Below are 19,538 nucleotides of genomic sequence, written 5' to 3' on the forward strand. Positions count from 1 at the left end.
GACAGAAAAGTATAGACTAGAATAGAATAGAACAGAATAGAATAGAATAGAATAGAATAGAATAGAATAGAATAGAATAGAATAGAATAGAAACCATTCATTAGATCACGGTATAAAATCACCAATTTTTAAAGTCCTTTTTTAAAAAAAAAATTTAAAAACCTATGAAATCATAAAATCCCATTTCTTTCTTGATCCTTTCCATCAGAAGAGAAATATCTGACTTCCAGTATTATGACAAAAAGCACTGGCTTCTTGAACTCCTCTTTGCTCGAGTAACAAAAATTAGGTTATAAAATACCCCATTATGTGGGTCTATTCTTCTAAACTGTGATGTATATGTCATTTCATCTTTGAACACCCATCATCTCAAACTGACTAATGTGTGATAAATGAATAAATAAAACTAAATATCAACAGACTACGGAGAAAGACAAAGTATTAAATGTCAAAATGTTCTCATTGATATCCTTTAAAAACAAAACTGAAAAAGGCCTTCTTAAAAGACTGTGTGATCCTTTATTCACTATCACAAATGGTGTTTTTTTTCTACAGGAGACAAATTCTGACCACAGAATCTTAATATCACTGAATAATAATAAAGAACCAAAAGAAAACATACTGAAATAGAACTATCACTATTATAAAATATTTTACTTAGATGGCAACTATACTACTCAACTTTAAGATCTAGTGCATACTTACCTTAGTGACATGCTGCATTGATTTAATGGGTAATGCCGCACTAGGAAAATGTTTGTCCTCAATAGTTTCTTATACTGAATGAGTGGAATAACCATTATATCCTTGTTTTATAGCCTTTAAGTGAAAGGCATGTTAATGTTTTTCATACATTCAGATTGAAGTGCAGCAGAAGGCAGCCCCCAAGATTCAAATTGATATTTCTAAACTTGCATGCATGTACTTTCCACACCAGTACTACAATGCCAGTGATGGTAGTAAAATTGTCAACTTGGTAGTAAATTTCTCTGCTGCATCCCACCCCACTGCTATTGCAGCAGAAAGGGAGAAAATTCCCCTCTCTCTGTTGGGGCAGAAGTATAAAGAAAAAGATATCCTTCAACATGGTGGAGTACTGGAGGACGCATGAGTTGGGGAGGTGCGAAGGCTGGCAGTCTTGTCTCCTAGATGCTGGGTACTGTATCAGGAAGAGAGAGTTTGCAGCACAGTAGCATGTGTCCCGTGTTTCTATTAGCATTGGACATCATGAGGTTAATAGGCTCCTATACCTAACCAGGTGCCCCCAAATCTCTACCTATGTTTTGAATCTCCTACACTCCTACCACCTCAGATTTCACCACTTCTCTTTCTGCTTTTCAACTTCTCCCATTCCCATTTCTTTTTAAATTTGTGCAAATTTAATAAATAAAATAATACCTTAAATAAAACCTTCCTACAACTCATACTCCCCTCTAGCTACTACCTGCTCTCTTTTCTTCATAATACAACTTCTTAAAAAATTTTTTCCTGCTCTCCACTTGCCCATTTCATATTCATCTACCCATTGTAATTTAGCTTTTACCTCTTGGACCCTCAACTCTCACATCAGTAACACATAACCTTCTTGCTGCTAAACCCAAGAGGTAGTTCTCAGTCCTAGGGTTACTCGACCTTCTTTCCAGCATTTGCACTGACAACCACCCCCATCTTTCTGAGACACACTTTCCTTGCCTTGTGCTATCACGATTTTCTGGTTTTCCACCTCTTCTCCCATCAGTGTTCTCATGGAGCCCCTCTTACCTAGCCGTCCCTTAAAAGTACATCATTCTTAGGGCTCTGTCCCAAGCCAAATTCTCTTTTTACTCCATACTCGTGGACCTTGACCTTAACTTACAAAATCAAAATTATTAGGCATGGTGTTCAGTCACTTATGTTTTTTTAAATAGGCTCATGATTTTTAAATACCTATTAACTCTCCTTGGGTCAATTCACACACTCTTGTGATTGCAATTAGCAATTATATGCTATTGACTCCTTTAGTGTTTCTTTCTCTTGAACTCCAGATATACCCACTTAGATGTCCTATTCTCAAAATCAACGCATTTAAACTTGAACTCATCATGTCCCTCCACTCTAAAATTGGCTACATCTTAACTATTCCTCAAGTCTACCTATTTATCTCCACCCCTACTGCCAGGACCCTAGTTCCAGATGCCATAATCTCGTAACTGAATTACTGAAAGAATACCCTAACTGGCCACCTCCAACCAGGCCATATTATCCACCAGGCACTACAGGCACCAGAGTTTTAGATGCTTTTCAAGGACCTGCAAAATTACCTGAGACCTGGGAGGGTAAAAACTGAAAAACTGAAATTAATAAATGTCAAAATACACAATTATTGAAACTAGTCAACTACAAACCAAATTCTTTCTTTTTTTTTTTTTTTTTTTTTTTTTGCGGTATGCGGGCCTCTCACTGTTGTGGCCTCTCCCATTGTGGAGCACAGGCTCCAGACGCGCAGGCTCAGCGGCCATGGCTCATGGGCCAGCCGCTCCACGGCACGTGGGATCTTCCCGGACCGGGGCACGAACCCGTGTCCCCTGCATCGGCAGGCGGACTCTCAACCACTGCACCACCAGGGAAGCCCCAATTCATTTTTTTGATAAATTATACTTAATGTAAGATGAGGGTACAATCTAATGTTTGATTAAGATGTGGGGAGTGCCTAGGGTCTAGGAAGGTCTTGCCTTCTTCCCAAGTCTGGGTTGGATGTACTATCTACATGTTACAGTAACACTTTGATCCTCCAGTATGTGGTAGGGGTAGCTGGCTGCCTCCCAACATCCATTCTCTCCTCCTTTCTTAACAACAGAATCCCCAAATTCTAGAAAGTTAACATGGTTACATGCATTAAGACTAAATTTCCCAGCTTTCCTTGCAGCTAGTGTGACATTGGGACATACACAGAAGTGGAATATACAATTTCTAGGAAATATCCTTAAAGAGAGGGAATGAATCTTTCTTTCCCCTTTCCTCCTTCCTGTTGGCTAGAATTTGGATATGATGGCTAAAGCATGATAAACCACTTTGAACCATTAGGTAGAATCCAAAGATATAATAAGCCTGTGTCCCTGCAGATTAAGACCATACTAGGCCTTTGATTTTACATAGAAGAAATAAAATTCTATCTTGTTAAAGCTCCTACTATTTCTGGTTTTCTATCACATGCAAACAAATCTAATCTCCATGTATATACCCAGACAGGGCACTTAGCACAGAGATTAATAGTGTGGTGACTTGTTATTTTCTTCCAATAGATTAAGTTCTGTAGAGGCAGGGAAGAGCATTTCTGTAATTCATAGCATATGCCCTGCACACCATCTTTCCCCAACACCATCCGAACACACACACACAGACACACATGCACACATGCATGCACCACATTTATTTTTGGTCAATGAATGCAATTCTCATCCTGCTCTTACCTTTTCCCTATTTCCCTAAACTCTATTTTTCATCCTTAATCCCTCTCCTCAGAAAGTAACCTGAACCATCTTGGGAAAGAAAATCAACTGAAAATTGACAGAAATCCAGAAAACTCACCAGTCAACAAAAAAGAATGTCCAGGAACAGATCTAACATAAAGTGTTGATTAGATATCAAAAATAATTTGGACGTAATAAAATTTCTATATAATATTCTTATATATAATTCATGCATGTGCATGTGTGTGTGTGTGTGTGTGTGTGTGTGTGTGTGTGTATATAAAATGAAGAAGTTCCCAAGAGTTCTATAATGTTAAGATTTTAAAATTTTATTATTCAAAATAGCAAAATGCAAATTTCTTTGAAAATAAAAAAAGAGCTATAACTCAAATTAAATACCAATTAGAACATAACTCAATAATCCAAATGTAAGAAACAAAAAAATAAATCCAGCTATGGATACTGTAAAACAAACACTTTGTTTTAAAATTCTTCTTTTCGGCACCCTCACATACTATCTGTAACATTTTCTTTAATCTTATTTTTGGTTACACATTTAACCCATACATAAATCTGCTAGAGCACCAAACTTCATCATTAAATCAACTGTCAAATTTCCCAATATGCTAAATCTCTTTAAAAATACAGATACTAGAACAAAGACAACAAAAGGAAAAATAAACAAGTCAAACTACATCAAACTAAAAAGCTTCTGCATAGCAAAGGAAACCATCAGCAAAATGAAAAGGCTACCTACCAAATGGCAGAAAATATTTACAAATCATATATCTGATAAGGGGTTAATATCTAAAATATATAAAGAACTCAGACAACTCAACAGCAAAAAAAAAAAAAAAATCCAATTAAAAAATGGGCAGAGGATCTGAACAGACATTTTCCCACAGAAGACATACAGATGGCCAATAAGGGGTCAAAGGTACTCAATGTCACTAATGATGAAAGACATGCAGATCAAAACCACAGGGAGATATTGCCTCACACCTGTTAGAATGGCTGTCATCAAAGACGAGAGAAGATTGTCAAGGATGTGGAGAAAAGGGAACCCTTGCGCACTGTTGGTGAGAATGAAATTGGCACAGCCACTATGAAAAAAAGTATGGAGGTTCCTCAAAAAATTAAAAATAGAACTACTATATGATCCAACAATTCCACTTCTGGGTATTTACCTGAAGGAATCGAAGACACTAACTCGAAAAGATATCTGCATCCCCACGTTCATTGCAGCATTATTTAGCCAAGATATGGAAGTAACCTAACTAAGTGTCCGTCAATAGATGGATTTTAAAATGTGGTATGCATATACAGTGGAATATTATTCAGCCATAAAAAAGGAAATCCTGCCTTTTGCAACAACATGGATGGATCCTGAGGGCACTACTCTAAGGGAAATAAGTCAGACACAGAAAGATAACTACTGTGTGATCTCACTGATATGTGGAATTAAAAAAAAACAAAAACAAAAAACAGAACTCATAGAAAAAACAGACTGGAGGTTGCCAGAGGTGGGTGTTGGGGGTGGGAAAATGGGTGAGTGGGGTCAAAAGGTACAAAACTTCCAGTTATATATATGTCAATTATATCTCAATTTTTAAAAATACAGATATTGGTATACAACACAGAATCAAGAAGTACAGTACATTACCTGTGCACCAAGATCCTTCATGTAGGGCCCAAGTTCACTAAATAGATCATATCCTTGATGAAAGAAGGCCAAATGGGCATACATAAAGGATAACATCTAACAGGAGGAAAAAATGGTTGTTAGCATTTTAAAATCAATTCTTAGACAAATATTCTGAAATTTTAAAAAAATTCTAATCTTATCTATTATTTAAAAATTATTCCACCAGAGCCCAAAATATCAAACCTATTTAAAATTAAACTGAGTCATTTTTCTTAAAAGAGTATTACAAAAATATTTTCAAATTTATATTGCAACAATTCAAAGAATCAAGTTTTCAATAGCTTCACCATATTCCCAGGTACATTATAAAATATCTATGTGTCTTTCAACAAAACTCACTGGCAAAACCTTAAATTACAAATAAAACATTAAAATATTAGGAGGGGACATATGAAGCTCTCAAAACAAAGCAATCACATATACTTTACAACCCATAGATCACTAAGCACAACACGAAATAGGGGCATGCTCATTTTTTTCTCAAGATAGCAAAATAAAATGAGGCAACAGACTTTGCCAATATGGAGATTTTGTTACATTCATTCCAAAAATCCAAAAATGATTAATGGGTTAAGATTTTTTTCTAAGTTTTCCTACATTTTACCTATTCATGAGAGAAAAAACACTCTTATTTTTATTAGTTAAATTTTTACATGAGAAGGAGTTAATTCAATCACAATACTGAAAGAATTCTCCAAACATCCGTGTTATTTTTAGCAAGAAGAGACATCTGTTTAATTCTGTAAAATCTAAAATAGGTCAAAAGGTCGTTAATACTCAAGAATCCTTCAAAAGGAATTTTCTTGGAAGAGAAAAACTAATAAAATAAAACACAATGACAGGGGCTTCCCTGGTGGCGCAGTGGTTGAGAATCTCCCTGCTAATGCAGGGGACATGGGTTCGAGCCCTGGTCTGGAAGGATCCCACATGCCACAGAGCAACTAGGTCCATGAGTCACAATTACTGAGCCTGCGCGTCTGGAGCCTGTGCTCCACAACAAGAGAGGCTGTGATAGTGAGAGGCCCGCGCACTGCGATGAAGAGTGGCCCCTGCTTGCCACAACTAGAGAAAGCCCTCATACAGAAACGAAGACCCAACACAGCAAAAATAAATAAATAAAATTAATAAACTCCTACCCCCAACATCTTCTTAAAGAAAAAAAAAAACAAAAAAACCCCACAAGGACAAAGCTCACTAAAAGATGATTCTGGAATTAGATAATGCCAGTTGTACAACTTTGTGAATATGATTTTAAAAAACACTATAGTTTAAAAAAAGAGAGGAAGAGATTAATAGTTACAAGTACATAAAAAGTAAAATATGCCTGCACATCAAAACACAGAATAAGCATATTAAAAGATAAGTAATAAACTAGGAAAAAACATTTGACAAAGGGTTACTAGTCTTAATAGATAAGAGATGTTACAAATCAATAAAGCATGAAGACCCCCACAGAAAAAGAGGGGAAGGACATAAATAGAGAACATAAGTGATCAAGAAAAAACAAAGAGGGGGGGGACATTCATACTCATTTGCCTCAAAGAAATCCAAAATTAAACAATGAGATGACATTTTCAATCTACCAAATTGTGGTAGAGTGGGGGAAATTAATACCCAGTGTTGGTAAAATGTGGAAAAATGTTCACTCTCACACACTATTAGTGGAAATTTTGTGTAACCCTTAAAATTTGACAATATTCCTTAAAAGTTTCAATAAATGCTTAAACCCTTTGACTAAGTAATCTCTTGTCTTAATCTATCCAAAGGAAATATTATTCATTAGGATGATCACTATAATGCTATGCTTTATGTCAAAAACAGGGAAATTACTTAAAATCCATTAACGAGTAAAGTTAATTTATGGTATATTCAAGGTCAGCAAACTGACCTAACAAACTATATCCAGCCCTACCACCTGTTTTTGGATGGCCTACGGGCTAACAACAGTTTTTACATTTTTAAATGGTTAAAGAAAATGAAAAGAAGACATGAAATTCATGACACGTAAAAATTATATAAAATTCAAATTTCCACGTTCATAAAAAAAAGTTTTATTAGAACAGTCATGCCATTCATTTACATATTGTCTATGACTGCTTTCCTATTACAATAGCACAGCTGGGTAGTTGCAACACAGACCATGTGGCCTCCAAAACCTAATATATTTACTACCTGGCCCTTCAAAAAAAATGTTTGCTCACCCCTACTGTCTTCATATAGTAGAATTCTACCTGGCCACAAAAGTCATCATTAAATAAAAAAATATTTAATGACACATGATGATTTTGGAGTGTATTAGTGAAAAAAGAAAATTATAGAACAGTATGTAGGAATGATTCCTATTTTGTTTTTAAAAATTAAATGGAATTTTAAGAGGTGTATATACATGTTCATGTACACACACAAACAGGCGCGCGCACACAAACAGAGAAAAAAGACAAAGATTACACCAAGATATTAATAGTGGTTCTCTCTTGGTAGTAGCATTTATAAGTATTTTTATTCTTCCTTCATATATTTTATTTTCCAATTTTCTACAATTAACATACATTACTCTCAATCTGGAAAAGGTGGTGGACGTAAACAGGAAGTATAATGTACTCATCTGATAAGAAATAACATAAATATTAACAGAGAATTTAGGAAAAACCTAGGTGTGGACAAGGATCAAAAGCAATTTCTATAGATCCTCTGAGAAAAAAAAAACACAAAAAAACTTCAGTGAACAAAATCAGAGAGGAGAAATTATTTCTAAGGTTCTCAAAATATAAGAGTGTAATGTATATATGACTATCATCATCTGCCCACCTCCTTGTTAGCTTTAAGACGAAAAATGGGCAAATAAAAAATCACTGTTGCCATGCCATCCTTCAAATTTTATCTCGTTTGTTTTCTACCTGCACTCCAAAAAGCTGATACACCATCAACAGCCCTAAGGGAAAAATTCTGTAAAATAACACTATGTATGCCCTCAATCTCAAATTATTTAAGTGTCTGCTTTAAGGAGATTACAGTGTAATAATAGATGAGACACACATAAATAACTATAACATAAAGGAGAGCAAAAAAAGTGGCTAAGTAACATATAAGAAGTACAAAAATATAATTAAGAAGATTAATTATGAACCTGGAATAAATAAACAAGTCAATAAATAAATATACATACACATACATATGGTGCTATTTTAAACCCTTAAATACATACATTTAACTTCATATTAAAATATTTAGAACATCATTTCAATAAATATCTTACTGATTTCAGGATTTCTGATCTCCTTTTTGATTGAAGGACATTAATCTGAGGGAAAATGCACTTGGTTAATCACCTATGTATTATTTTAAAAACTAATCCAGAATGCAATATTGTAAAATTTGCTTATTCTAATGGTTTAATACTTTTCCAGAAAAGTAAATGAAAACAAAGTTCAAGTTTCTCACCTTTTGACCTGATTTTTGCAAAAGCAGTTAAGACAAACATACCAATGAAACTCTCATCCATTTTTTCAACTTAAAGAAAAACTGGCCATGCTCAAACCATAAAATTGTACTGTATTGATAAAACTATCACCTTGATAAACTTTTGAATTTCTTAGAATTCTGTCTTCTCTCCACCCTCCTTACCTAATTGCTCTTTTTTTTTTTTTTTTTTTTTGTGGTACACGGGCCTCTCACTGTTGTGGCCTCTCCCGTTGCGGAGCACAGGCTCCGGACGCACAGGCTCAGCGGCCACGGCTCACAGGCCCAGCCGCTCCGCGGCATGTGGGATCTTCCCGGAACGGGGCACGAACCCATGTTCCCTGCATCGGCAGGCGGATTCTCAACCACTGCGCCACCAGGGAAGTCCACCTAATGGCTCTTTTAACATACATCCTTAATACAAATTCTAATCACTTTTACCACTACCACCAACCACCATCATACCTTTTCCTTACTGCTACAATAGTCTGAACTAGTCTCTGTTTCCACTCTTGACTCTTGACACTTCATTCTCCACACAGCAACCAGACTGATCTTTTCAAACAATAAATAAGATCATGTATGTCTGTATTAAAACCTTCCAACTCCCTACTGTAGCCTACAAGGCCCTTTGTGAAGAGGCTCCTGCTACCTCTCCCACCTAATTTTCTACTACAATACTTTCCCCTTTTCTGTGGTCCAACCACAACCCAAGAGTACTCCCACCTCAATGCCTTTGTACTATTTGTTCTGTCCTCATGTCATGATTTTCTGCCCAGATGGACACAAGGCTCTTATCCATCAGGTCCCAGCTTAAACAGTATCTCCTCACAAAGGTCTAAAGTAGGCCTTTAAGCAGTATTTAGTACACCAACCCTATTTATTTTCTTTATAGTATTCATAACTACTTCATATTTTATTTACTTATTTCTTTTCCCCAGCTAAAACATAAGCTCTATGAGATCAAGGTCGTGCCTTATTCCCAGTTGTATTCTCCAAGTTGTATATATTAAGCACTCAGAAATATTTGTTGAAAAAATTAATGGACCTTAAATAAATATTTTAATTAGACTAAACTATTGAAAGATCAGTAATTATAAAAGTTGCCTTCTGTGGTATCTCTCCCAACTCTAGAAATTCACAACAAACATTTTAGATTGTCTGTTATTATATATCAGCTTAATGAAATAAAATGTTTACACAAGAAAAGAATCATTCACTCTTTGCTAAAGTTTCCAAAAGGTTACAGAATATCTTTTTAATATGTCCTTCCCACTGAATATTCTACCTGTTGTTTCATAAGATAATTTTAAAGCACTGATCAGAAAACAAAAACAGACCAAGAGGGAATTCCCTGGTGGTGCAGTGGTTAAGAATCCGCCTGCCAATGCAGGGGACACAGGTTCGAGCCCTGCTCTGGGACGATCTCACATGCCGCGGAGCTACTAAGCCCGTATGCCACAACTACTGAGCCTGTGTTCTAGAGCCCACGAGCCACAACTACTGAGCCTGCATGCCACAACTACTGAAGCCCACATGCCTAGAGCCCGTGCTCTGCAACAAGAGAAGCTAATGAAATGAGAAGCCCGTGCACTGCAAGGAAGAGTAACCCCCGCTTGACGCAACTAGAGAAAGCCGGCGCGCTGCTACGAAGACCCAATGCAGCCAAAAATAAATAAATAAATAAGTAAAAACAGACCAAGATGGACTTCCCTGGTGGCACAGTGGTTGGGAATCCGCCTGCCAATGCAGGGGACACGGGTTCGAGCCCTGGTCCGGGAGGATCCCACATGCCGCGGAGCAACTAAGCCCATGTGCCACAACTGCTGAGCCTGTGCTCTAGAGCCCGTGAGCCACAACTACTGAACCTGAGTGCCACAACTACTGAAGCCCACGTGCCTAGAGCCTGTGCTCTGCAACAAGAGAAGCCACCACGATGAGAAGCCCACGCACCACAACCAAGAGTAGCCCCCACTTGCCACAACTAGAGAAAGTCCAAGCATAGCAAAGAAGACCCAATGCAGCCAAGGATAAATAAATAAAATAAATAAATTTTAAAATAATAATAAAAAAAATAAAAAACAGACCAAGAGGGCTTCCCTGGTGGCGCAGTGGTTGAGAGTCCGCCTGCCAATGCAGGCGACATGGTTTCGTGCCCCAGTCCAGGAAGATCCCACATGCCATGGAGCGGCTGGGCCCGTGAGCCATGGCCGCTGAGCCTGCGCGTCCGGAGCCTGTGCTCCGCAATGGGAGAGGCCACAACAGTGAGAGGCCCGCATACCGCAAAAAGGAAAAAAAAAAAAACCAGACCAAGAAAAATCTAATAACTTTGTTTACCTAAGCACTAGTTTCTTCTGCATGTCTGTTTCAAGGTCTATTCAGTTTTGAGAACTAAAATATTAACTTTCAAATGCTCTAAGTAAAAGCTTAGAAAAATGTTAAAAATGCCTGTTTGACAATGAAAAACAGCACACATTTGAAAAAACAAAAGTATATTCAAATATTTAGAGAAACTAAAGCATGACAAACTCTATAAATCTGAATATTTCTTACTTACTATTCTCTAAAACAGACACTTTGGCCATATAATAAAATAACACAACAGTTCTCATTAGAAAAATCAAACAAATAGTTATTAGAGAGGTGAGGTCCTAACTTAAAACTACTGGATGGTCATCAAAGGAAATGGACAGTTTATAATGTGTAAATTTGAAAATAATGAATATTTTAGCTAACTTCCCCCCTTCCCAAATAAAATTTAAAATTAAGCTGTTCACTCTTTCAAAAAACATTACCTATCTATTTTCCAACCACTGGACTAGAGGGAAGGGATATAACCTAGGAGTAGGAAAGACATATAAATAAATAATTTCAATAAATGAGATAAGTGCTCTAATAGCAATGTGTATGACAATAATATGGCAGCACAGAGGAAACAGAGACAAGAATGATTCATTTTGCCTGGAAAAGCTTGAGTAATTGTGACCACAGAACAGAGAATGAATTGCTAATGGGCAGGTTAAAAGCAACACAAGAAAGATCAATTTTTATGAGAACATGTTAATACTCTAGACAAGAAGCAGTAAGAACTAGTGTTGGGGCTGCAGCAGAGTGAGAACGAACAGGTTTAAGAGGTACATAGAACTTTTCAAGGCAATTTTGACTGTTAGATATAGTAGCTAAGAATGAGGAGAATATCTGATATGATTCTCCAATTCTAATTTCTATGATTAAGAGGGTGACACTACTCAGGATGGTAACGGCAATATGAAGTCACTTGAGAAGAAGAAAAGATTTTAGTTTTAGACACAAAAGGAATGAGGTACTTCTGAGAAAAATAGATTTTGTCACCTATATATGGTGATAATTCAAGCAAAGGGCATGATTAAACTGTAAGGGATTATCATAAAGTCAGAAAACCAGAAGACCAAAGATGGAACCCTAAAAGAGAGATTGAAAATGTGGACAAAGGAGAGAAACCCAAGGTGGAAACTGAAAAGAAACATAAATTAAGATGATGACCTGCAAGTGGTTTAAGATACATCAAGACAAAAGTATGTTTCAAGAAAGAGAGTGTGGTCTACTATTTCAGTGGAACACAATAGTCAAGTTGGTTAAAAAGTACAATATATCTAATGAATAAGACCTTAACCCAAGAGGGCTTCCCTGGTGGCGCAGTGGTTGAGAGTCCGCCTGCCAATGCAGGCGACATGGTTTCGTGCCCCAGTCCAGGAAGATCCCACATGCCATGGAGCGGCTGGGCCCGTGAGCCATGGCCGCTGAGCCTGCGCGTCCGGAGCCTGTGCTCCGCAATGGGAGAGGCCACAACAGTGAGAGGCCCGCATACCGCAAAAAGGAAAAAAAAAAAAACCAGACCAAGAAAAATCTAATAACTTTGTTTACCTAAGCACTAGTTTCTTCTGCATGTCTGTTTCAAGGTCTATTCAGTTTTGAGAACTAAAATATTAACTTTCAAATGCTCTAAGTAAAAGCTTAGAAAAATGTTAAAAATGCCTGTTTGACAATGAAAAACAGCACACATTTGAAAAAACAAAAGTATATTCAAATATTTAGAGAAACTAAAGCATGACAAACTCTATAAATCTGAATATTTCTTACTTACTATTCTCTAAAACAGACACTTTGGCCATATAATAAAATAACACAACAGTTCTCATTAGAAAAATCAAACAAATAGTTATTAGAGAGGTGAGGTCCTAACTTAAAACTACTGGATGGTCATCAAAGGAAATGGACAGTTTATAATGTGTAAATTTGAAAATAATGAATATTTTAGCTAACTTCCCCCCTTCCCAAATAAAATTTAAAATTAAGCTGTTCACTCTTTCAAAAAACATTACCTATCTATTTTCCAACCACTGGACTAGAGGGAAGGGATATAACCTAGGAGTAGGAAAGACATATAAATAAATAATTTCAATAAATGAGATAAGTGCTCTAATAGCAATGTGTATGACAATAATATGGCAGCACAGAGGAAACAGAGACAAGAATGATTCATTTTGCCTGGAAAAGCTTGAGTAATTGTGACCACAGAACAGAGAATGAATTGCTAATGGGCAGGTTAAAAGCAACACAAGAAAGATCAATTTTTATGAGAACATGTTAATACTCTAGACAAGAAGCAGTAAGAACTAGTGTTGGGGCTGCAGCAGAGTGAGAACGAACAGGTTTAAGAGGTACATAGAACTTTTCAAGGCAATTTTGACTGTTAGATATAGTAGCTAAGAATGAGGAGAATATCTGATATGATTCTCCAATTCTAATTTCTATGATTAAGAGGGTGACACTACTCAGGATGGTAACGGCAATATGAAGTCACTTGAGAAGAAGAAAAGATTTTAGTTTTAGACACAAAAGGAATGAGGTACTTCTGAGAAAAACAGATTTTGTCACCTATATATGGTGATAATTCAAGCAAAGGGCATGATTAAACTGTAAGGGATTATCATAAAGTCAGAAAACCAGAAGACCAAAGATGGAACCCTAAAAGAGAGATTGAAAATGTGGACAAAGGAGAGAAACCCAAGGTGGAAACTGAAAAGAAACATAAATTAAGATGATGACCTGCAAGTGGTTTAAGATACATCAAGACAAAAGTATGTTTCAAGAAAGAGAGTGTGGTCTACTATTTCAGTGGAACACAATAGTCAAGTTGGTTAAAAAGTACAATATATCTAATGAATAAGACCTTAACATGAGCAATTTCAGTAGAATGAGGTAGGAAGACTCAGTACTCATACTATTGTAGGAAGTGGTATAAATGTGAGGTAGATAAGAAATACAGACTACTCCATGCTAGAAGCCTTTCATTAATAACTGGAGTGTACTTCATTTTTTAAAATTTAACTTCCCACTTACTGAACAGGAACTTAATAGAAAAAAATCTTAAAGTCATCTTCTACTGTTTTCGCAAAGTTACCTGAGTAGTTTTTAATCACTAATTAGCAATATGTTTACTTAAGAATTTTTTAAAGAAATAATCGGTGACCACTGTTAAGTCAACAATCTATGGGAACGTCCCTGTCCCAGATCACCTCGCAACTTACCAAATATCGATCTCTACTTTTAAAAAGCAGCACCTAATGCAAATATGAGAACATTATTTCCAGAAATATTCTTCATTTGGCAATATGGTGAGCCTTTGTACCTCTAAGAATCTACTCTCAACAAATTATCAGAAATGTGGCAAAAGATTTGTATACAAAGATCTTATTATCATTTACAATTATTGAAAATCATATTTCCACTATTGCCAGCAAAAACTGGCAACACTATATCTGATAACTGGATATTAATTAAATTGACACAGCATCTCCATAGAATCAAATATAGCAATTAATAACACTTTTCATGACATTTTGAAAGGGGGAAGTATACTGTTAAGTGAACAGGGGAAGAAATCAGAACTAAAGGTATACACATGCACACACATATAGTGCATACACAAACACCCAGACACATGAAAAATTTTCACAAAAGATCATGGTTTAATTTTAAACTACAGAAATAGTACTATTTAATTCCTTGAGTGCAATCACTCAAAAGTAGCAACACGTTTAATAAACATTTCTTGAAAACATATAATAAACATACCTGAAGTACGTAATCTAGGGCTATATGTCGAAAACATTTTCTTGTTGCTGTCAGAATGTTTGTGGCTTCTTCAACTTCATGCTGTTTGTTTCTTTGTACTTGAGCATTTTTTACTAATGCGTTTTCTTTTTCTTCGCTGACTTTTTCAAACTGCTTCTTGGCATCTTTGAATTTTCTAAGATCTCTAAAAAAATTTAAAAAGTGAAACTTTCATAAAACTATTTGGATCAAAAACTTTACCAAAATAACATTTAGAATTTAATTCTTATGTTCCTCTACTTATTTATTTATTTGCAAATGACACTCAATAGCTCTTCCAACTAACATACATATTAGTTTATGAGTACAAACTATTCCTGATATAGTCAGCTAGCATTTCCTTACTTAAATCTATAAAGTGAAAATAAATTATCAAATTAACATTACAGAAACATAAAAGACAAAGTTAATTTTTCTAAAGACAAATTTGGGGACATGTACCAATATTTAACCAAATAATTTTTATTTTATGTTTTTTACATTTATTTTTATTTTCTTTAACTGATGTGTGGTTGATGTAAAATATTATATAAGTTACAGGTGTATAATATAGTTATATTCAGTTTTTTTTTTGATCAATCCCAAACTCCCTAACTATCCCTCCCCCACCCTTCCCTCCTGAGAACCATAAATTTGTTCTCTGAGTCTGTGAGTCTGTAAAGTTGTTGTTGTTTTTTAACATTTATTTATTTATTTTGGCTGCACCGAGTCTTAGTTATGGCACATGGGATCTTCATTGCAGCCTACAGACTCTTACTTGAGGCATGTGAACTCTTAGTTGTGGCATGCATGTGGGATTTAGTTCCCCAACCAGGGACAGAACCCAGGCCCCCTGCATTGGGAGCATGGAGTCTTACCCTCTGGACCACCAGGTAAGTCCATCTTGCCTTTTTTTTTTTTTTCCCCCTGTTTGTGTGTGTGTGTGTGTTTCTTTGTGTATTTTTGTGTGTTTGGTTTTACCATTTGTCTTGGGGGTTTTGCTTGTTCATTTTCTTTTTTTTTTTTTTTTTTCTTTCACATGGTGCAGCTTGCAGGGTCTTGGTTCTCTGGCCAGGGGTCGGGCCTGAGCTTCTGAGGTGGGACAGCCAAGTCCAGGACATTGGACCGCCAGAGAACTCCCAGCCCCAGGGAATATTAATAGATGAGAGATCTCCTAGATGTCTCCATCTCAACACCAAGACCTGGTTCCACCCAAGGACTAGCAAGCTCCAGTGCTGGATGCCTCACACCAAACAACTAGCAAGACAGGAACACAACCCCACCCATTAGCAGACAGGCTGCCTAAAGTCATACGAAGCTCACAGACAACCCAAAACACATCACCTGACACAGCCCTGCCAATCAGAGGGAAAAGATACAGCTCCACCCACCAGAACACAGGCACCAGTCCTCCACACCAGGAAGCCTACACAAGCCACTGGACCAACCTCACCCACTGGGGGCAGACACCAGAAGCAAGAGGAACTACAACCCCGCAGCCTGTGGAAAGGAGACCCCAAACACAATAAGTAAAACAAAATGAGAAGACAGAGAAATATGTTGCAGATAAAAGAGCAAGGTAAAAACCCACAAGACCAAACAAATGAAGAGGAAATAGGCAATCTACGTGAAAAAGAATTCAGAATATTGATAGGAAAGATAATCCAAAATATTGGAAATAGAATGGAGAAAATACAAGAAACATTTAACAAGGACCTAGAAGAACTAAAGAACAGTGATGCACAAGACAATAACCGAAATTAAAAATACTCTAGAAGGAATCAATAGCAGAATAACTGAGGCAGAAGAACGGATAAGTAAGCCGGAAGACAGAATGGTGGAAGTAATTGCGCGGAGCAGAATAAAGAAAAAAGAATGAAAAGAATTAAGGACAGTCTCAGAGACCTCTGGGACAACATTAAACATACCTACATTCAAATTATAGAGGTCCCAGAGGAAGAAGAGAAAAAGCAAGGGTCTGAGAAAATATCTGAAGAGACTATATTTGAAAACATCCCTAACATGGGAAAGGAAATAGTCAATCAAGTCCAGGAAGTGCAGAGAGTCCCATACGGTATAAACCCAAGGAAAAACAAACCGAGACACATATTAATCACACTAAAAAAAATTAAATACAAAGAAAAAATATTAAGCAGCAAGGAAAAAGCAAAAAATAACATACAAGGGAATCCCCAAAAGGTTATCAGCTGATTTTTCAACAGAAATTCTGCAGGCCACAATGGAGTGTCAGGATATATTTAAAGTGATGAAAGGGAAAAACCTACAATCAAGATTAATCTATGCAGCAAGGATCTCACTCAGATTCAACAGAGAAATCAAAAGCTTTACAGACAAGCAAAAGCTAAGAGACTTCAGAACCACCAAACCAACTCTACAACAAATGCTAAAGGAACTCCTCTAAGCCGGAAACACAAGAGAAGAAAGAGACCTAGAAAAACAACCCAAAACAACTAAGAAAAAGATAATAGAACTTACATATCGATAATCACCTTACATGTGAATGGATTAAATGCTCCAACCAAAAGACACAAGCTCACTGAATGGATACAAAAACAAGACCCATATATATGCTGTCTACAAGAGACCCACTTCAGACCTAGGGACACATACAGACTGAAAGTGAGGGGATGGAAAAAGATATTCCAGGCAAATGGAAATCAAAAGATTTTGATTTCCATTTCCATGGAATACTTATATCAGATGAGACAGACTTACTCATATCAGATAAGATAGACTTTAAAATATAGACTGTTACAAGAGACAAGGAAGAACACTACATAATGATAAAGGGATCAATCCAAGAAGAAGATATAACAATTACAAATATACATGCACCCAACATAGGAGCACCTTAATACATAAGGCAAATGTTAACAGCCATAAAAGAGGAAATTGACGGTAACACAATAATAGTGGGGGACTTTAACACTTCATTTACACCAACAGACAGATTATACAGACAGAAAATTAACATGGAAACACAAGCTTTAAACGAGATCGATTTAATTGATATTTATAGGACATTCCACCCGAAAGGAGCAGAATACACTTTCTTCTCAAGTGTACACGGAACACTCTCCAGGACAGATCACATCTTGGGTCACAAATCAAGCCTCAGTAAATTTAAGAAAATTGAAATCGTATCAAGCATCTTTTCCGACCACAACGCTATGAGACTAGAAATCAATCACAGGAAAAAAACTGTAAAAAAAACACAAACACAGGGAGGCTAAACAATATGCTACTAAATAACCAAGAGATCACTGAAGAAATCAAGAGGAAATCAAAAAATACCTAGAGACAAATGACAACAAAAGCACAACAACCAAAACCTATGGTATGCAGCAAAAGCAATTCTAAGAGGGAAGTTTATAGCAATACAATCTTACCTCAAGAAACATGAAAAATCTCAAATAAACAATCTAACCTTACAACTAAAGGGACTAGAGAAAGAAGAACAAAACAAAACAAAAAACAAAAAACAAAACAAAACAAACCAACGTTAGTAGAAGGAAAGAAATCATAAAGATCAGAGCAGAAATAAATGAAACAGAAACAAAGAAAACAAGAGCAAAGATCAATAAAACTAACAGCTGGTTCCTTGAGAAGATAAACAAAATTGATAAACTTTTAGCCAGACTCATCAAAAAAAGAGGGAGAAGACTCAAATCAATAACTTAGAAATGAAAAAGGAGAGGTTACAATGGACATCGAAGAAATACAAATGATTATAAGAGACTACGACAAGCAACTATATGCCAATAAAATGGACAACCTGGAAGAAATGGACAAATTCTTAGAAAAGGTATAACCTTCCAAGACTGAACAGGGAAGAAATAGAAAATATAAACAGACCAATCACATGTAATGAAGTTGAAACTGTGATTAAAAAGTTTCCAACAAACAAAAGTCCAGGACCAGATGGCTTCACAGGCGAATTCTATCAAACATTTAGAGAACAGCTAACGCCCATCCTTCTCAAACTATTCCAAAAAATTGCAGAGAGAGGAACATTCCCAAGCTCATTCTACAAGGCCACCATCACCCTGATACCAAAACCAGACAAAGATATCACAAAAACAGAGAATTACAGACCAACATCACTGATGAATACAGATGCAAAAATCCTCAACAAAATACTACCAAACAGAATCCAACAACACATTAAAAGGATCATACACCATGATCAAGTGCGACTTATCCCAGGGATGCAAAGATTCTTCAATATACGCAAACCAATCAATGTGATACACCATATTAACAAATTGAAGAATAAAACCATATGATCATCTCAATAGATGCAGAAAAAGCTTTTGACAAAATTCAACACCCATTTATGATAAAAATTCTCCAGAAAGTGGGCATAGAGGGAACCTACCTCAACATAATAAAGGCCATATCTGACAAACCCACAGGAAACATCATTCTCAATGGTGAAAAACTGAATGCATTTCTTCTAAGATCAGGAACAAGACGAGGATGTCCACTCTCACCACTATTATTCAACATAGTTTTGGAAGTCCTAGCCACAGCAATCAGAGAAGAAAAAGAAATACAAATTGGAAAAGAAGACGTAAACTGTCACTTTTCAAAGGACACGATACTATACGGAGAAGATCCTAAAGATGCCACCAGAAAACTACTAGACCTAATCAATGAATCTGGTAAAGTTGCAGGATACAAAATTAATGCACAGAAATCTCTTGCATTCCTATACACTAACAACGAAAGATCAGAAAGAGAAATTAAGGAAATAATCCCATTCACCA

At 36.3% G+C, this 19,538-nt stretch overlaps 1 protein-coding gene across 5 annotated transcripts in view; it reads right to left on the reverse strand.

Moving 5' to 3' along the window:
* ACAP2 (ArfGAP with coiled-coil, ankyrin repeat and PH domains 2) overlaps positions 1-19,538 on the reverse strand; it is a 165,634-nt gene that overhangs the window by 42,552 nt on the left and 103,544 nt on the right. For all 5 annotated transcript variants that reach the window (XM_024124166.3, XM_055084628.1, XM_055084629.1 and 2 more), the window contains 3 exons: positions 14,731-14,914; positions 8,411-8,455; positions 5,113-5,208 (listed from right to left, as the gene is read on the reverse strand). In XM_024124166.3, coding sequence (XP_023979934.1) covers positions 5,113-5,208; positions 8,411-8,455; positions 14,731-14,914 — 325 coding nt within the window. The remainder of the gene's footprint in view (positions 1-5,112; positions 5,209-8,410; positions 8,456-14,730; positions 14,915-19,538) is intronic.

This window comes from Physeter macrocephalus, chromosome 1 (assembly GCF_002837175.3).
Source record: "Physeter macrocephalus isolate SW-GA chromosome 1, ASM283717v5, whole genome shotgun sequence".
In the NCBI taxonomy this organism is placed as follows: Eukaryota; Metazoa; Chordata; class Mammalia; order Artiodactyla; family Physeteridae; genus Physeter; species Physeter macrocephalus.